The 18,842-nt window shown below is 48.5% G+C and overlaps 1 protein-coding gene across 5 annotated transcripts; it reads right to left on the reverse strand.

Annotated features, from left to right (window-relative positions):
• Window positions 1-227: 227 nt before the first annotated feature.
• NCOA5 (nuclear receptor coactivator 5) lies at window positions 228-18,569 on the reverse strand. Of its 5 annotated transcripts, none has more exons than XM_051803168.1 (10): window positions 18,412-18,520; window positions 14,663-14,849; window positions 14,077-14,184; window positions 10,110-10,176; window positions 6,319-6,678; window positions 5,955-6,070; window positions 5,703-5,829; window positions 4,853-5,052; window positions 2,541-2,864; window positions 228-2,152 (listed from the first exon to the last, which is right to left on the reverse strand). In XM_051803168.1, the coding sequence occupies exons 2-10, from the start codon at window positions 14,823-14,825 to the stop codon at window positions 1,500-1,502; spliced, it is 2,118 nt and encodes a 705-aa protein (XP_051659128.1). In that variant the 5' UTR covers window positions 14,826-14,849; window positions 18,412-18,520; the 3' UTR covers window positions 228-1,499. The 5 variants fall into 5 exon arrangements, with proteins under 5 accessions (XP_051659128.1, XP_051659129.1, XP_051659130.1 ...); XM_051803169.1 differs by lacking the exon at window positions 18,412-18,520 and adding an exon at window positions 15,653-18,103 and having other exon boundaries at window positions 14,663-15,006; XM_051803170.1 differs by lacking the exons at window positions 14,077-14,184; window positions 14,663-14,849 and having other exon boundaries at window positions 18,412-18,482.
• Window positions 18,570-18,842: the final 273 nt, after the last annotated feature.

The following is an 18,842-nucleotide window of genomic DNA, read 5'->3' on the forward strand; positions in this document are numbered from 1 at the left end:
CCTGACCCCACACACTGCCCAGGATCACCCCAGTCCTCTGTGACAGCAAGTACCTGTGAGGTCCCTTGAACCAAAGTGTTATAAACTGAGACAGCATGGACACTCTCGCAGCAAGGTCTGCACGCGTTCCGCTCAGCATCCAGCACGGAGCAGCATCTGGCACAGCTCATCCAGGAGAGCAGAATAACATATTCCAGGAGTACTGAGGTGTCAAAAAATGCAACAAATAATTTTTACGGCCTTTTATTAGAAAGTAATGTCCTCTTGTTAACAGCACAGAGAGAAAAGAAATGCTACAACACAAAACCACCTGGGACAAAGTAAATCCTCTGCTTCCTCAGTGTCTCTCGGTTCCCTGTAGGAAGCCCACAGACTCCAAGAAGGCCATGACGGGGAGGACCACACAGTTAAGAGATGTTTTGTGTTCTGGTATCAAAGTATGTTACCGGTTAAAAACACGGTGAAGAATCACTGCCTGATCTTCCACTCCACTGTCCACTGCCAAAGCACTGAAAAAACGTATAAAATTATGGTATTGCATCTTGGCACTGCCTCTCCTCCTCAGATGGACAGAACGCCCCATAACAACAAGGTGAGGTTTCAGAGAGCAGGATTCCCCCCATACTTAGTGTTAGGTATTCCCAGGGGAGGGCCAGCAGCACATCAGCATGGCTGCAGCTGATCTACACTAACAACCGTCCCAAAGGCTGTAAGAAAAGGAAATTTATACACCAAATTTAACAGACTGATCTTGACACTGATTACTTGGTGTAGGAAAACTGACAGACCATTTGAAACCTCTGCCTTGGCTGGAAGCTCTTGTGCTGCAGATCTGTGCTCAACACAGGGTGAGGTGAGGAGCACGTGCCTCCCTGCCGGGACAGGGTAGGCCAGCGTGGAGGGACTGCAGGGCACAGTTCTGGTTACTGAGCAGTGGTCAGGCATGTGCTTCACGATTTTGGCTGCTAGTGTTATCACTGTACTTCCCAACTGGCTTATACACCATTAAAAAAAGAAGAAAAAAATAAAAAATTCCAAAGAAAAATAGTGCCCACAGTGGTGGGTGTCCAAGGCCCATCAGCACGACGCTGTGTTCAGTCCCTTAATTCCTCAAAACCACTGACCCAAAACTATACTGAGACCATTCAGTGAGCCCAGACTGCAGCTCAGTGGGAAGGTGCACCAGGTGCTGGGAATGAGGAAAATGCAGCAGGACTGATACTGCGGCAGTTTCTGTGATGGGACAATACAACCAATGATCCAACACTGTGCTGCAGAGAAAACGAAGCATTCTGCTCCAAACACTGCTAACCAGATCAAGGAGAAGGAGGGCAGCACCAGCAACCATCGGCAGCAATGCTGTGGGGGGTACGCTCTCACCAGAGTGGAGAGGACATGCACGTCCAGGGCATCTGTCCTGGGTCAAGGATGGGAGACTCCTTAAACAGCTATAAGTATGGAATGGCAAAGGGAAGGGGAACGGGCCTCACAGCTCAGCTCTAATAGTGTCGCTGGTAGGAACCCATCGGCTGCTGGGCTGAGGACCCTGCTCGCCCCTGGGCCACAGTTTGGCTCACAAGGTGGGAGAGCGCAGGACCACTCTGGATAAGGGTGTCCAAGGCTTTCTGTACACTGGGGTTGTCAAAGTTGATACCAGAAGACACTGGCCTTTGAGCAGGCACACTGCCAGGCGCAGGGAGGCGGGTTTGGTGCTGACCATAGAGCGGTTGAGGTTGTGGAGGAGCCCCAGGTCTCGGACCCGCGTTTCTCGAAGGGCCTGGCAGAGCAGGAAGCTGCGTGCTTGGAGTCTGCAATCTCTGCTGAGCCTGGTTTAGATTTCCAGCACTCATCTGTGCTGGCCGGGGCTGCCCGCCGGCCAGGTTAGCAAAGTTCTGGTTGGGAGTGCTGCCCGAAGAGCCCGCGGGGGCCGCGGGACTGCTGTTTGCCACGGCGGCTGCTGCTGCTGCCCCGCTGTTGAAGAGACTGAGGATTTTTGCTTGAAGCTCCTGCTGAGGATTAGAGGAGGATACTGGAACAGAAGGAGTAGAGACCAGAGGCTGTGAACCCTGATGAGTCTGAGAGCTTGGAAGGCTGGACTGACTACCCAGGGATGATCCTGAAGGTGCCCCCAAAGACTGTCTTGACATGGGTGCTGGGAAAGGAAGGAAAGGTGGTTAAACCTCTGCAAATGCCCTTGAAGGGGCATCTAAAGAAAACTAGTGAAACTGGTACCAAAGACACAGCATCAGTGAACACCCACCCTCTGACTGGAGCTGCACAGTTCTGGGAACCCAAACCACACTGTAGAACTGAGTGTAGCAACCCAATCAGCTATGGCAGTCCCGTGGGTGCCCTGAGAGAATCCACTATAAAAGGTCTTCCACATGAAAACTCTAAATTGTCTCAGGACTCCCAAGGACATGTCCATCTCAGTAAAATCATGCTCCCAGACTCCTCTGCAGTCCCAGGACTCCTCTCCTGTCCCAGCCCCGTGGGCCACAAACCACATGATAAACCTTGCCTGGGGCCAAGAGACTCACCCTGCAGAGATTCAGAGCTGCCCCGCAGTAACCGTTCCTTCCGGTCCCTCAGGTAATTAATGACTTTATCTATCTCCTCAGCAGTCAGGTAGCGATTGTCTGCCAGCAGGTTCAAGAGAGCCTGGATCCCAGGAGGGTGACCTCCTCTGACACCCTCCTCCATGGGGGGTGGGCGCTCCCGCTCCTGCAGAACAGCTTCATCTGCCATCTTGGCAGCCTGCCGGGCGATCTCCTCCCGCTCCTTCTCCCGGGACTCTGTTTTGTAGCGCTCGTAATTCCTTGCCACCAGCACCATGGCATCAGCTTGGGGCATGTTGCGGTGTTCTGCACAAGGAAAGAAACACTCTGAGTGACCTGAAGTGACACTGAGGGAGGTGCCGTTCCTGAGTGACAGTGACCTGAAGTGACACTGAGGGAGGTTCCGTTCCCCCCTGACCACCAGCACAGCACAGTCAGCAGCAGGCACTGCCCAGGGAGTGCCAGTGCAGACTTGGGAGCTTCCCAGGCACACGGAAACAGTTACATTTCCAAGGCCAACAAAAGGCCCACAGCTGTCACCCAGCAAGGCCAGCCTTTCCTTCCAAGGCCCAAAGCTCTAAGCAGACATCCTGTCATCCCAGAAATGTCTTTCCTGCCTCTCACCAGTTAAAAGGGAAAGCAGCTCCCTCTACCTCTCACATAAATCCTCAGCACTCCAAGAGGAGACAGTACCAGTCATTTTACTGCTAAACCCTTGGACAGATCCAAAGCTTGCCCTTTGAAGGCTGTAGGCTTCCCAGAGGAGGACAGCCACGGGAACACTTTTGTTTCTGTACTGTCAACGCCTTAACATCGCATGTGCTGGTGCAGCTGGGGAGGAAGCAGCACTGGCTTAGTGTCACATGGCTGCTCACGTTCACCACTCTGGGGCAACGAGCAGCAATCCAGTTCTTCTGTGACAAAATGAATAATGGCCAATTCCAACAGTGTGTTTTGAGGTCATTACTTCAACCTCCCAAAGCACACAGGCAAACATTCCCCTGAACACAGATTTAAGCATGGAGATCAAAAGAGTCTTTGCCTTCCAAAAAGTGCCCAAAGCTCTGGGCAGGGCACTTCTCACACCTGCAGAACATCCAGTCCTGCCAGCCTTTTCCACCTAACAGGAAACTGGGGTTCATTTTAACATTATGCTTTGCACAGGTTGTGAAAGAGTTCCCTGAAACAACCGTGCAGGGAAAGGTGGCCACGAGCAGTTGAAGTGAGCATATTTAATCTCTGCAATGAGCTGTGGATGAGCTAATGACTGGGGTTCCCACCAGGTCTGATACACCGGCAGATCCAGTGCAGAAAAGAAGCTTTGGCCTCCCGCCAGAGGTTTAACAGGTGTTAAACCAAAGGAGTTAAGAGTTAAAACCAAGGGCAGTGGAAAGCCCAGTGACAGTGTGCATGAGCTGTGTTCCTTCAGGAAATGAGGGAACTCTCCTATCACATCTGCATCTGATGTTAAAAGAAACTGGGCTTCTACAGTCAGCGAGCACACACCAATCACTGACTGTGCACTCAGACATTTCCTCTCCCAGATGAACTCACAGAACATTATTTGGGAACACAGTAAGGGAGAAATAACCTTTGAAAGCTCAACTTCGGTCAAACCAGTCACCTGTGTAGACAGAGTATATGAACAGGCCTATGATCAGAGCAAAGGCTGCTTTCCCAGATCACATTCTCACAAGGCATTTTTAATACCTACACCCACCCTCATGCAACAACCAAGTCACCCCCTGAAATGGAAAGTGATGTGACAAGTGTAATGGCTCTAAAAAGTAGAGCACATATACCCAAACACTTTGTAGTTCTATCTTTTTATAACTCCTCCCAGTTTCATCATCAGATCTCTACCTTGACCAAATCTTTATTAAAACACATTTGAAATGTGTCCTGTAATTTGTCACATTCCAAACAGGCTCTCTTTGAAAGCAACAAGTGATAGACTAAGGTTGGGCTGGTATTACTCAGAGATCTCCCTGGGCAGTGCAGCCATTTCTAGCACTGGGGTCCATGACTTTTCCTGAGACAGGAAAGTTGGCAGTGTTAGAAGCCAAGAACACATCTGAGATTCCCTCTTGGCAGGAATTAGACAGTCCTTCTGACAAAGGGCAAATAGAGTGTTATGGGAGCTTGTAAATAATGATATTCATGTTTATGACACTGTGTCAACTCATTAATAACTACTTATGTGACAGCAAGGATGACCTTTGTCCTGTGTGGTTCTGCCTGAAAGAAAGCTTCAGAGTGACCACGCAGTTCCCAGCCTACTGAGACCTCAGTACCTTGTGGGGTGCCAAACATGATGTTAACAGTGCAAGAGCGGTGAACTTGGTGCTGCTGGGTGATGACAATGGCAAAAGGAGACCCTCCTCTGCTCACATCATCCAGGGCTTGTGTCAGTGACATCTCCGTGTTGAGGAAGATCAGGTCCACTACCATGCCCAGATCCCGCACCTTCCGCCCCACTGACTCGGCGTACTCCCTGTCACAAAGCAAAGCCAGCAGTTTAACATGTCAGTCACACACAGAAACAGAAACCTTGGCACATTCACCCTCTCCACCATCTCAGATTCGCTTTTCTGATGACTTGCCCAACTTCATTATGTTTATCAGGACAGTACTAAAGCAATCCCATTACAGTAATAGAAAAGCCCTTATTCTGATCTGAATCAGTCATTTCAGTTTAACTGAAATAAATTACAAATCAAGCCTTGGCTTAGCTGAGAGAGAGTGTTTGCAAAGGGATTTACGCTATTATAAATTTGTTCACACAAACATGTGTTTAAACTGAACTCATTAAGGGAGGAAATTTATGCCTGCAGACATCCAAGGGGTACAGAGCAGAGCAGCCAACCTACAGAACTCAGTCTGTCATGACAGGCTGATATGAAGAGTAGGTAGAAAAGTATGAGAAGGTAACAATGGGGAAATAAATGCAATCACAAGATACATTTCCACATCTCATCAACATATATTCCCAGAAGAGCAACAAGGAGCTATAGCTTTCTGAGGACTCTAAAACCACATTTCTCAAGAGCAACCCATAAGACAAACAGCCTCAAGGTAGGACTAAGTTTACATCCATTCTCCTCTACCATGCAATAATAAAACCGTTCGTAACTATTTTCTTACTTTGTCTGTTTATTCACCACTATCACAGAACAATCCACAGGTCTCTCTGCATCGAAACGCCTCTTGATTTCCTCATAGTACTGACGGTACAGCTCCTCCCGGCGCCGCTCCTCGCGCTTCAGGTGGTCTGAAACGAGCCGCAGGGACAGAACAAGTGATGCCCTTTAGACCTGCTCAGAGGGGCAAAGAACACCACGGGATCGGCACTGCGGCACCCCTGCGCCCTCCCATTAAAGTGTTCCAGGCACTCACCCTCTGAACTCACTGGAGCTCTATCAAAATGGTCCTTGTAGCGGTCATAGTAAGAGTCGTCCTTGCGCCGGTAATAGTCCTCAAGGCGCAGGTAACGGTCGTAAGATTCATCTCGTCTGCAACGTTCACAGAAACAGCAAAGGGTTCCGTGCTCCAGCACAGTCTCAGGCATTGACTTCGGCCAGTGCATCCCACACAGACCCTCCCCGAGTTTAATATCTGAGGTACCCACCCACTCCCCACAGCATGACTCTCCCCAGCCAGGGTGATTTCCTTAAACACCTGATACCACCTAAACCAGCACAGCCAGCGTGGCAGAAATGCCATAAAAACGAACTGGCAAACACGATCCGGCCGAGTTTACCTGTACATGGGGTCTCGAGGGTCTCTCATATCCCGTGGATCCCTCACATCTCGTGCATTTCTCATATCCCGCGGATCCCTGTATCGGTCATACAGCGGTTCCCGTGGGTCACGAAGATCTCTAACATCACGCGGGTCCCGCAGGTCCCTTGGATCCCTGATATCCCGTGGGTCTCGCAGGTCCCGTGGGTCCCTGTGGTCTCTGGCGTCACGCATGTCTCTGGCTCGAATGTCTCGAGCGTCTCTGGCATCTCGCCCGTTCCTGCCATCCCTGCCATCTCTGGGGTCCCTCCGTGGGCTCCCCCGAAGAGGGGAGCGGTCGCGTCTGCCATCTCGGCCATCCCCGTAGGCATATGGCTCTCTGAGGAAAACACCAGGGAAATTCCGTTAGCCTGCAAACGACACCGGTACGGTTACCCCTAGATCTCTTACCTGAGGTGCCAAAGCGACCCTTCTCTCAGCAGCTGAATCCTCCCTCCTATCCCACAACAGCAAAAATTGCCCAAAAATCATATTTTTGAAGAAGTCTGGAGAAGGTTCTTAATTCTAATGTTCACTCAAATAAGACCCAGAGAGCTCTTTAATGGAGCATCACTAAAAGTGTAGAGCACCTGTGGAAGAAGTGAACAGGCACTTCAGAAATGACCATTTCAAGGCTTTTGTCCTCCAATGTCAGCCACAGATCATCCATCAAACATGTTTTGCAAATTCTCTGAGAGAATTTAAGGTGATGTAGGCCACTACCTACAAATATGCGATAGCCAGGAGCGTTCAAGGGATCCATTAAATTCACTGGTCAGTGACAGCAGAACACCTGACACAATGTTACTGGCGTGTGATTAAAAAAGGAGCAGCTTGTGACCAAAGACACTGCAGGGTCCACGCTGTGGCTGCATTTGTGCTGCTGACAGAAAGCAATAACAGCTATTGCCGTGTCCTGGATTTGAGGGATATTTCCGTAGAGAACCAGTCTTATGTTTATGATGCCACATGTTAAGAGGGTACTAAACCCAACCAGCACTGCATCTTCAGCAGCCGCAACAGGTTTCTCTGTTGGATCTGAATGATCCAGCTCATTCAGACTTTGTCTTCACAGGCAAGGAAGAATAATGTTCCAGTCTTCATCTTTCCCCAAAACAGTAGTGTTTTTTCCAAGTTGTACTCTGTTTTCCAGAAAAAAACATAACTTCACTGTAGTCAAAGCCAAACATAAAAAAAACTTGCAGAGAAACTACTGCGCTTGATGTGTTTGGAATATTCTTCCCCCAAAATACTGACAACCATCAGGAAAAAAACGAGCTTTTTGAATCTTTTTATTTCCCAAACTTGACAAGACTTTTACAGTTCTCAACCAGCCTAATCTAGTTCATGAAAGACAAGCAGAACGTAAGTCTGTGCCCACTGCAGTGCAGTCATGTAGTGGTCACCTGGAGAGAACAGCGAGTCGGATGTGCCCAAGTTCAGGGTCAGGCAGAGCGGACAAGATGGAGGAGCAGAGTCTGGGCATGGATTTTGGTGTTGGACACTCAGCTGTGCTTGGGGACACACAGGAGTGCTGGCATTCTCTGTTTGTGTGTCAGATACAAGCCAGATTTTGGGACAAACTAGAGTTGCCACCAAGAGCATAAACAGCCTCCTCCTGTAAGAGACACGCTATTTGCAGACAAACAAGTGCAAACTCCCTCAGCCTCTTTGACAGGTAATGTGCTTTTTGTTTGTGATCTGCATTGAAATCACATCTCGTAAGAGTCATGGCCCCCTTCCCCCCAAACCTACAGTGAACAATGGCAGAAGCTCAGGGGAAACTTCTGACTTGCTCTAATGGAGGTCGAGTGGCTGATCTTTCCGTAGCTGTGAGACCATTTAGCAAAACAGCCAGATGCAGGGGAATTGTTTGGCATATGACATTTATTCTGCTGGAGTGGGGGTGACCAGAACAGGCCACATTCATTATCTGCAGAGACAAAAAGATCCGGAATGAACAACACACAACTGCGACAGAAGTAGAGACGTGGCACAGGTCCCCTCGGCTCTCGTGCCCGTGTGGCTGCCCAGCTCCAGGAAGGTGGCAACACAAAGGCACAGCTCCTTCCGCTTCCACACCTCAGTCTCCATGGTCCGACTCCTGCAGTGTTGGCACCACTACCCACACCTGCTCGGGACACGGCACCGCCGGCCCGGCAGCGCAGGGCTCTGCCCCCCCGCTTCGGCAGCTGTGATCCCAGGCCATGGCGTGGGCCAGAGTCCATCGCCCACAGCCACGCCCAGGACTTGATGACTGAGAGCTCATCGCCTCCCATGCCCATGGTGCTGTGTGGGACCTGGTGCTAACCACATGGGATGACCACGGTGGCTGCAGTGCCAGCTGGAATCCAGTGCCTGTCACAGGGGCACCAAAGCCTTCGGCAGCCGTGGCAGTTCAGTTCACAGCCTGGTGCCCACAGCAGCGTGGCTCACGCACCTTCAGTGCTCCTTAGGGCCACGACATGGGCACCTCTCACAGGCAGGGTGTCACAGGTTCCGATGCCCATGGCATCAGTGCCTGCTGCTTGTCCCTCTGCAGCATGGTCCAAGGACCAGTGCTCTTGGCATGGGTGCCTGCCCCTCACCCCTGCAGTGCTGCACGGTGCCAAAGACATGCCATCAGCGCCTGCTGCTCACGTACTCCCAAGGTCTTCACACCAGCACGGAGCACACCTGACTTTGCTTGGCCCAAGGTTTGCTGCATCGTCACGGGAACCCACAGAACAAGAGCTGTGTGCCCAAAGCATTTCCTGGGCCTGACACCCACCCACTGGTCTCTGCAGGCACATCTGGCCCTGTGCGGGGTAAGTGCAACGCATAAAAAACATAAATGGTGTCAAGAATTGAAGCTACTCATTCTCTGGGCTTTTTTTTGGTGTAAACGTCCTGCTAGTTGCACTTTTTTCCCATTTTTGGTAATTTAACTGGTCAAGTTAATGAAGAACACCAGACACGTGGGAGCTTGATTACCTTCAAGTTCAACAAGAACCACTCCTCTGTGTGGAAAACTTTACAGTACAGGCACGGGGGTAGATGCCTTATACCAAACTACACCACAGCACGTCTTTGTGTGCTCCCTAGTAATGCTTTGGAAAGGAAACTGAAGTAATCTTCCTGTGGCAGGTCCATCCACGTCTTCTCCCCTTGCCTGTGACTTCCCACACAGAGGGAAGTCACACTGTGCCCACTGAGAAGTGGTGAACCAGAAGCTGGAGGGTACATGTCAGTACCACACTGTGGGGGCTCCAGGCACAGACAACACGAGCGCAGGTGCAGGCAGGACCATGCAAGAGACATTTTGCTCTGTCTTGTGCTTCATTCAAGTGCTCTTTTCCAGTCTCATTCTCACACTGGTAGCTTTCACCATCAGAAGAGGCAAGACCCCAAAGTCCTCTGCAGTGTTCCCGGTGCTGTGCTGTAACCCCTTGGCATTCTTTAGCTATGCCTCGGCTTCTCCGATGCTGGAGGCAGGAGCAAACATCAAGGGTACTCTTCCTCACAAGGCTCTTAGAGCCTGTGCTGCAAAACCTAACACTTGGCTGCAGTAACAGCAGTAGACACGAGGTTTCCCTCGTGCCCCTCGAGGTGTCAGAGCCAGAAGGGCTCCCAAAGGTGGAGCAGCCCCGTCCTGACTGTCTCACCGGAGCATCGCTGTTTGAGTGGGGAGGTGGCGGTAGGGAAGAGACACAGACATTTAGCACAGGCCGCTGGGCTCATGCCCTGGAGGCCTGAATTCCTAGTATAACTCACTGCTTCCAGGTACTTTACCTTCGTGTCGGACTGGACCTTGATGAAGCCTTATTCATATTTCTTCTTTCCACTGCTTTATTAATATCTGTAAAGAATAATCAACCCATCTGTTCAATGCTATGAAACAAAAAAAAAGATCATCAGCACAATTCAAATGAAAGCAACTTAAGCTCAACAACATCCAGATGGTGCAAGAAAATCCATTCAGCAGAGAGACATTGTCACTTTGACAATTTTTTATTAAGTTTAGATAGTACAACATAATGAAAACTTCATGGATTTCTCTGACTTCAAAATAGGGTGGACAGCTTTGGGTGAAGTTTTAACCCTGCATGTTCAGGCCTACATCCAGACTCTTCATTCCATAAGAGAACCTCTTTCTTCTGCAGTCTATGAGCGAGCAGAAAGCGACTCATGGACTCTAGGAGAAAAAGCAGAGTCTGAAAACCTCCAAGAAAGGTATGATGGCCAGCACAGTCTTAAGTTCACAGCCAGTCCTGTTCAACGGAGCATGCCGCTACCCTTGTCAGAAATAATCCAAGGGTTCTCAAGTGGCACTTGCAACTGCCTTCCAAGGGACTGCTGCAGTTAAGGTGCACAGCCCCCACCACCAAGAAATGGGATCCAGGAGCCTGGAGCACAAGCTCCTTATGAAGTCAACATGGTGCACTCAAAACACCACTGTTAACAGGATGCAAACTGAGGCAACAGACGGGAAATTTGAAAACTGGTTGGCTTCTGAACATCTCCATGAAAAACTCCATGAAGTGAAACACAAAGAAGTAAGAGAGCTGAAGAAACAGAGTCTTGTTCTCAACCAGCAAAAGTGAAGTTGCCCAGAACTGGCAGGGACCCACACTGTTCTACTGTTAAGAAACAAAGTCTCCCATGACAGCTGACTGGAGATGAAAGAATGCACTGGAGTGGGGTAAGAGCAAATAGAAGTGACTTTGGACATTTTACTGAGAGCCTTTTAAGGAAAAGAACAAACCAAACCTAGGCCCTATCTGCTCCCTCAGAATCTATCAACAATTAACATTTCTGATGAGTTATTTGCATTAACTACTTTCAAAGCCCTTGCAAGAGAATAAACATGCGACAGTGTCTTTAGCAGACTCAGTCTTAATATATTCTGTAACTTCCCAAACTGTCCTTTATTATTTCCAAGACTAAAATTGGAATTAAGGGATCAGGTCTAATTTTTGCTCTTGTTGTCAATGAAGCAGCAGCATGTTCCCTTTCTGTGGGGGGAGAAAAGCGAGAACAATCTGAACATTAACTACAACTGCAGCATAACAACATTCACAGGACCCCAAAGCATCTCTCCAGGAACAAACAGAGCTGCAGCTTCTACTGTCACAAACTACATGTGGAGGACATTTACTCTCTACATAGTTTTAGTCACTAAAGACAGGAAAATACTTCTGTGCATTTGTGGAAATACCTGTATGATGCTACACTGGAGTTAAACTCTCCCCAAACCTTTTACCTTGTTGAGTTATTAGCAATTATATTTAATACTCAGTCTGCATAGCTGAAGTAACTGTTCTCCTTGCATTTATTATTTAGTTGGTAATTTTTTTCCCCTTAAAGTCAAGTGTTACCTTTAAGCAAGACACTAGCTGCTTTCTTTGGTTTAAGATTATTTTTATTTTCTGTTTTAAGATGCCATTGCAGAAACCTATTATGATTTTTACACCCAATACATTTATTTCAAATAAAAAAAAGTATTTAATTCTGCACAAAAATACTTAACTAGAAGAAAAAAAAACCACCTTTGACAGGGATCCATCTCTTGTGCAAAATGAACAGATTTAATAACACTTTATTTAATGCGAATAGCATTTACAAGTCAAGTATTTGAACACTGACAAAACTTCAGGAAAAAAAACCCCAAACAAAAAGTCTTCTATCCTGTAGGATTTTGAGATGACAAGGCCACTGTAATCACACAGTGTAACCTTCTGAACAAACACAGGTGACAGGAGTTTCTGGAATCACATTCCTCTCTCAAGTGCAGCAGTGGCACTGAACTAGGGCTTATCTTTTAGCAAAACATGCAATTCCAATTTAAAAGTCTTCAGAGCACAGAAACCACCGCAGCTCCAATAAGTTACTCCAGAAGCCAATTACTCTGCTGTTAAAGAAAACTATTTATTCCCATTTAAGGAATTGTCACACCTATGCCTACCAGATTAAAACTCCTTGATCTCCAGGTCTGCCTGTAACACACATCACATCACTCCTTTCCCTCTTGAGGCTTTTCTAGTTTTGTTCTTTAACTCTAAACCTCTCTCTCAGGTTTTACCAGGGCTTCTCCAATTTAGCATTATCCTTTTTTGAACCAGGCAAAGCAGAACTGAACATGATATTCCAGCAGCAAAACCCCACAGGTACCAAAACCTCCCTACTTGCACACCTGTGTTCTGTAGGGCCAAGGATGTCCAAAGCACTGGCCGGGCACAGACCCTCCCTTTCGGCTTCACTGAAAGCTCAGGTCTGTCTGCATCCAGCTTAAGAAGTCCAGGTCCTTTCACCATCAGTGACTCAATCCTCATTATCTCATTCTCTTTGTAAAACATTATTTTCTCTCCAAGTCACCTATAAAAGCACTGTATGGCCAGGAATCAGTTTTTCCAGACCACGACTCAAAGCACTGAGATATTCCATCTGTGTTACGCTGACATTCATGTGAGACCCATTTAACTCTGTTGGTTTTAACTGTTCTAGTTTCTTAGCAAATCAAACCCCTTACACAATCTGTACATCTGCTACTTCCAGCACCATAAGAGTAAGTTCGACAGGATTTATTTTGATTGGCACTAATCAGTTCCCTTCTCACTAGTGTCAGGTGAAAGAATCCCTCTGTTTCCAGGCACTGATGCCAGGCTCATCCCATTTACGCTGCCTATTGGCTCACCTGCAGCACTCTCCTAGCTCCTTGGAAACTCCCTAGTTCTCCCAGGCTTGTGGAAAAACACCAGTAACAGCCTAGGCAGCTCTGCATTTCACTGAGCCTCACAAATGTTAATTCTTCTGAGAGGTCTAGTTTTGGTATCTGCTGTTTTACCTTTTTTTGTTTTGCTACTGAAATGGAAATTACATTAAACACACCTTCTGCCTCTTCAAAAACAGAGAGCAGAAACATTAACTGGTCCTCTCCAGTAAGAAATTTTATCATTTCCAGTCAGTTACCTTCTAGTTTCTAAAACAGCCAATACACTTGGACAATGCTGGACATCAATTCTTCTTGTATCCTTCTACCCTCCTCATCTATTTGCCTCCATTTCCATCTCCAGGCTCCTATTTTTTACTGTACGCACACCTTCCCACAGGATACTATTTATTGCTCCTTTCATTCTTTTCTAAGTCAAACTGTTTTTCTTCAAATTAGCACAGGCTTACTTCAAAGTAATTTTTTTCCTTCCATTTAGAAGATTACTCGTGGATTTCTAACCATTCATTTCCATTTAAGTCTGCTCCCAGCACATTTAGCAGAATTATCTTCATCTTTATGAAAATGTCCTTTTTAAAGTACTCAGTATTTATAGCACTGCTTAACGGGCTGGTTCCACATGGGCAAAAATCTGAGTTAAGGTTACTTATCCAACCAGCCGCTAAGTGCTGTGACCAATTTCTCTGAGCATGTCAAGACGAAGGCCAGTTTTGGTTTACAAATGTTATTAAACTGTGCTGGCGGTTTCAAGGATCGCTTTCCAGGGCTTACTTGTTGCACAGTTTCTTACCCAGGGTAAGAGAGCTTCCCAAACGCTAACATGTAAAAATTCAGAGTAAGACCCGGGCAGCAAGGTGAGCCACACTGCAGGTGGAGCACAGAGTGGGAACTCAGGAGGCAAATCCACACTGAGCAAAAGTGATTTGAGACCAAGGCCGGGCAAGTTTCAAGGAGCTTTAAAACCAGAGCACTCTTTCTTTCTCCCGAACGCATGCTGGGGTCAGGAGAGCGCGGAGCAGTTTTCCTTACCTAATCTATACCCTTTATAAAGGCGACCCTTCTCACCGTCCAGAGCGGCCTGGACATCTTCTAGACGGTCATACTGCACGAACCCATAGCCATGGTACATGCTGAGGGCTGCAAGAGTTAACAGCAGGGCAAGACCAGTTACAACCGCGCCACAGTGCCGACCCACACCTAACCCCACCAGCTGAACTCCCACAGGGGCTCTACCCACTTCCTGGGAAAAATCAAATCCACCAGAACCAAAATGCAGAGCTCAAAGGCTCTGATCAACTCCCTTCTGATAAGGCAGTGACCAAAATACAGCCCATGAAGTGACCAAGATTTGACTTGAGAGGCTAAGAAGTCACTTGAAAGAGCATTGTAGCATCACACCGTGACCCCAAGAGCTAAAACACAGCTGATATATCTGCATTACGTTTGAGCTGTACTGAAGGAATCACTTTTCCAGAGAAAATTATCATTAAAAGGTCACTTTTTAGGAACAACATTAGTCACTCCTCTCATCACCATCAAATAGCATTTGACAAGCATGAAGCGATATTTCTCACTGAAATCCCTGCCACGAAAAGCCATAAGATAATATACTAACCCCTGATTTTGCCATATTTTGAAAATATCTCTTCCATTTCTTCACGAGTCATGTGGTCTGTGGGCAAATTGCCGACAAAAAGTCTTCTCTCTAAATCCTGAGGATTGGTGCTGTTAGTGAAGTCGCTCTGTTTGATGCTATTGCTCTTGCGTCCTCGAGCCATTTTGCTTTCGTTCCAAATCCAACTCTTCGCAAAAAAGAAAAATGGCCATGCATATAATTTCAATCCATGACATTAAAATTAAACTGGAACAAGATTAAACTTAACAGCTTTGCAGACTAGAAGCCAACTGGGTCTGCTTGACGCAAACTTCACTCCAGAGAAATCTTAATATGAGGGTGTCCTAGTTAGGACAGCTGAGATCAGTTCATCATGGTGGGTGTAACCCAAAACTGTATTCTATAGCCTTCCATGTCATTTCCCAGAAACTAGACTATTGTTGTCAATAGACTATTCGCACCCTCTGCCCATAGAGCCTGACTCCTCAGGCTATAAACTAGGTGTTAAGAGGCCTGTGAGATAGAAGGATGTTTCTGTCCTCACACCCTTTGTGAACTCCCCGCCCTGAGGGGAGTACCAAGCATTCCTGCCTGAACTGGAGGATATATAATCTTGGAGTTTTGGAACATTTTTCAACCCACTCGTGGGATCCAGAGGACGGCTGCATCTCATCGCTCTCAACCAGACTTAGACCACCACTGGACTGCGATCACCAGTTCTGGCCAGACTGCAGCAGCTCTCCCACCAGCAGGTTCTTCCCCTCTCCCTTTACTTTGGACTCAAACAGGGCCCAAGGAACACCACTTTGTTCAGGCCCCAGGGTACTGGGTTACACATTTGGGTTTTTTGTGGGTTGAGACCAATTGTTTGTTTGTATTATTGTACTTACTGTATTATTTTAATAAATTGTTATTCTGACTTATAATCTCTCCTTTGAGTTGGGTTCATTCCCCCTGCTGGTTAACTTTTAAACCAGCACAGAGGGACACAGAGGTCAGGCAAAAACCTTCACTGCAGCATTTTGGTTGAGCTTTTCTGTAATACCGAAAGGTAGCAAACCTAATTATTTTGCAGATAGGTTTTAATGGTTTAACTCCAACCTAAGATACAAATAGCACTAATTTTCCACTAAAAAGCCTTAACTTTAAGCTTTGCAATACACCCATTGTTGTCACATCTAGTTCTTCAATCCACTGGCAAGAAGCGTTGAAATTTATGCAATATTTTAATAAGCGGAAAGGAAACACTCATTGCAACATTGCATAACAGCACCCAAATATTCCAATAAGGCTTGGAATGAGGCATCAGGAAGTACTGCTGAAACGCTCCTGAGCGACCACACCTGGATCACTTCACTAAATGTGATATCTCAGCTTTCCAACTCCAGAAAGCAAAGCTGCTCACCCATACCCGTTAGACAGCAAATCCCTGTCCCCATGGAGATGTCAGCTCCCACAGCAGGCGGGTCCACAGCTGGGAATTTAACCACCCCCAGGTAAATGCTGCACCCTTCCTCACCTCCCCCATGCAGCAAAAGCACATTCCCTTAGCCCACACCCCTGCACACAGCTGGAGCAGTCAGCAACATTCACTGCACAAACTCACTCGAACAATTACAAAACAAAAAAAACCCAACAAACAAAAAATAACATAACAAACACTACCGAGCTAATAAGAAACACCACCCCCACAATTCAGACTTTCTGGTTTAAAATTCACCAACAGATAAAGTTTAAAGAAATGGATAACCCTGGAACTTTCAAGATGAACTCGAAAGTTTGAAAACTATTTAATAAAGTTGTCCTACTTCTTAAACATTCACCTAGAGGAATACAGGATGGGATTTTCTGCTTGCAGCATGCAAGAAGCCTGGAAAGAGAAAGCTGATGACATTGAGTGTATCAACAAAAACTTCTCCTGTTAATCATGTGGTGCCTACAACCACCACAATCCCTAGCAGCAACCTAGAGGATACAATTTAAAAGTTATCTCTAAATAAAACAAGTCAAATGTCCAAAAACATAAACCCAGCTTCATATAAATACTTTTACAACACTTAACTGGCATGAAAAATACATCTACTCCAGATTTGAGACATAAAATTTATTTATTTATTCTTTAGAGATCAATCAATTTCACATTTGTATCACTCTTCCCATTTTTTGGGAAACTGCAGAAATGGGAGGCAGAGAACAGCTCCCTGCCTAATAAACTTCTTAAAATGAACTGCCAGAACAGGGAGGAGGAAAAAAACCCAACACCAAAACCAAAATTCAACAAAATTCATTCTCTCCATCACTTTTGCCCCAATCGTCCTGCAAGTTTGTCCACACACACATGCATATATAGAATTTTACCTTCCCCATCAGAAGGGCCAAATCTCATCACGTTTTTCTGCATGGAAGCACTGGATTTCTATTCCACTACGGGATTTCTATTCCACTACTCCCTGCAGCTGAGGGGAAAGAAGTTTTCAAAATTCCCCCAAAATGACAAAGTGGCAATAAAACATGGAAGGACCCATCTGGCCCAAGTTCCCATGAGGAGCAGGATTCCTTCTCCAGCTCTGAGCACCACCAGGGACAGGCATGGGGACACAGAGCCCCTGCAAACACCTGCTGGGGCCACATCTGTGCGGGTGGTCTCGGGGATGCCACAGACACACACAGCAAACAGGTGTCAAACAGGCCCCCAGCTGCTGCTGGGACATCTCACTTGCAACATAAAAAGCTGTAAGAAACTCCCTTTTCTTTTCCTCAAGGGTGGGGATGTGGGGGTGGCTGAGGAACAAGGTGCAAGAGCTTTCCACGTGAAGAAAAACAGGGAGCCTTTTTCCCACTTCAATCCCAACACTCAGATGAGTTGAGTTACTCCAGAACTTCCATCTAAGAGCATTTCCCGGCTCTGACCGTTTCCCACGCAGTTGATCACATAGTTAAGGGCCATTTAGTGATCATAAGACCAGAATAAACGAATGTTGTTGTCCCAGCCCTAGCCACGCTACACCAGGTGAACAACTAATTCCTACATTAAATCTTTCTGTATGGATGCAGCCAGAGAGGCACCAGGGTAGCTTAAAGGTGCCAATTCCCCGCGGAGTAACTATGACAGGACAGCCCACGGCACCTCCTGCGCCAACAAATCCTCTGGAAGTTAATTAAAGCCACATCTCTAAAAACCTTATACTTAAACCCAAAGTTGTTTATTAGTAGCGCTACAGCTTCGGGAAGCAAGACTCTGCCGGAGTGGTGCATTGGAGCTAATTTGCCACAAGCGAAACACGACACAACTCCGCGAGAAGTCCGCGGGCCCGGCAGGGACAGCTGGCACCGAGGGCAGAAGGCAGCGGTGCCGAGGAGCGGGGGTCTCCCCTCGGGGCCGACCCGCCCGCCCGCCCCGGCCTCCGCACACGGTAACCCGGGGAGCGCCTCCGCCTTCCTCCCGCCCCGACGCCGCGGGCCCCCCGCAGCTCCCGGGGCCGCCGCTCCTACGGGCCGCTCTCCCCGCGGCCCCCGCACGTCCGCCAGGGCCCGGGCGCTGCCAGCGCCGCTCACGGCCCGCCCCGAGCCCCGGCGGTTCCGCACCGCCCGGACGCGCGGCGGAGGCGCGGCCCGACCGCAGGCCGCGGGGCGCGCCCGGCCCGGCCCCAGCCGGCGGCCGGGAGGGACCGGGCCGCCCCTGGGGCTCGCTGCCGCGCGCCGCTCGGCCGGGCGGTCGGCGCAGCGCGGCCGCGGCCCCGCAGACTCACCGCCGCTGCCGGCCCGGTCCCGGAGCCCCCTCAGGCCGCCGCTGCCGCCAGGACAAAGGCGCCACCCGCCGCTGCCGCACGGCGCCGTCGCAAAGCGAGTGAGGAGAGAGCGCGATCGCTATGGCGACGCGCGACGCTTTACGGCACGGCGCGGCGACGGGCCGCCAGCCATGTCTACCGAGGAAAGGGGTTGGATCCTGGCATGCACCGCGGGCCGCGCCGCAAGGCACGCCGGGAGTTGTAGTCCAGAGGAGGACGGGAGGGTGCGGCCGCTGGGTGGCGCTACCGGACCTCGCGCGGGGGAGGCGACGAGACCGCGACCGGGATAGACCGGGATTGGGATCAGACCGGGACTGGGATCAGACCGGGATTGGGATCAAACCGGGATTGGGACTGGGAGCAGACATGAATTGGGACCAGAATCAGACCGG

Source organism: Manacus candei, unplaced genomic scaffold (assembly GCF_025592945.1).
Source record: "Manacus candei isolate 608988 ecotype Guabito, Panama unplaced genomic scaffold, ASM2559294v1 h1tg000057l, whole genome shotgun sequence".
Taxonomy (NCBI): Eukaryota; Metazoa; Chordata; class Aves; order Passeriformes; family Pipridae; genus Manacus; species Manacus candei.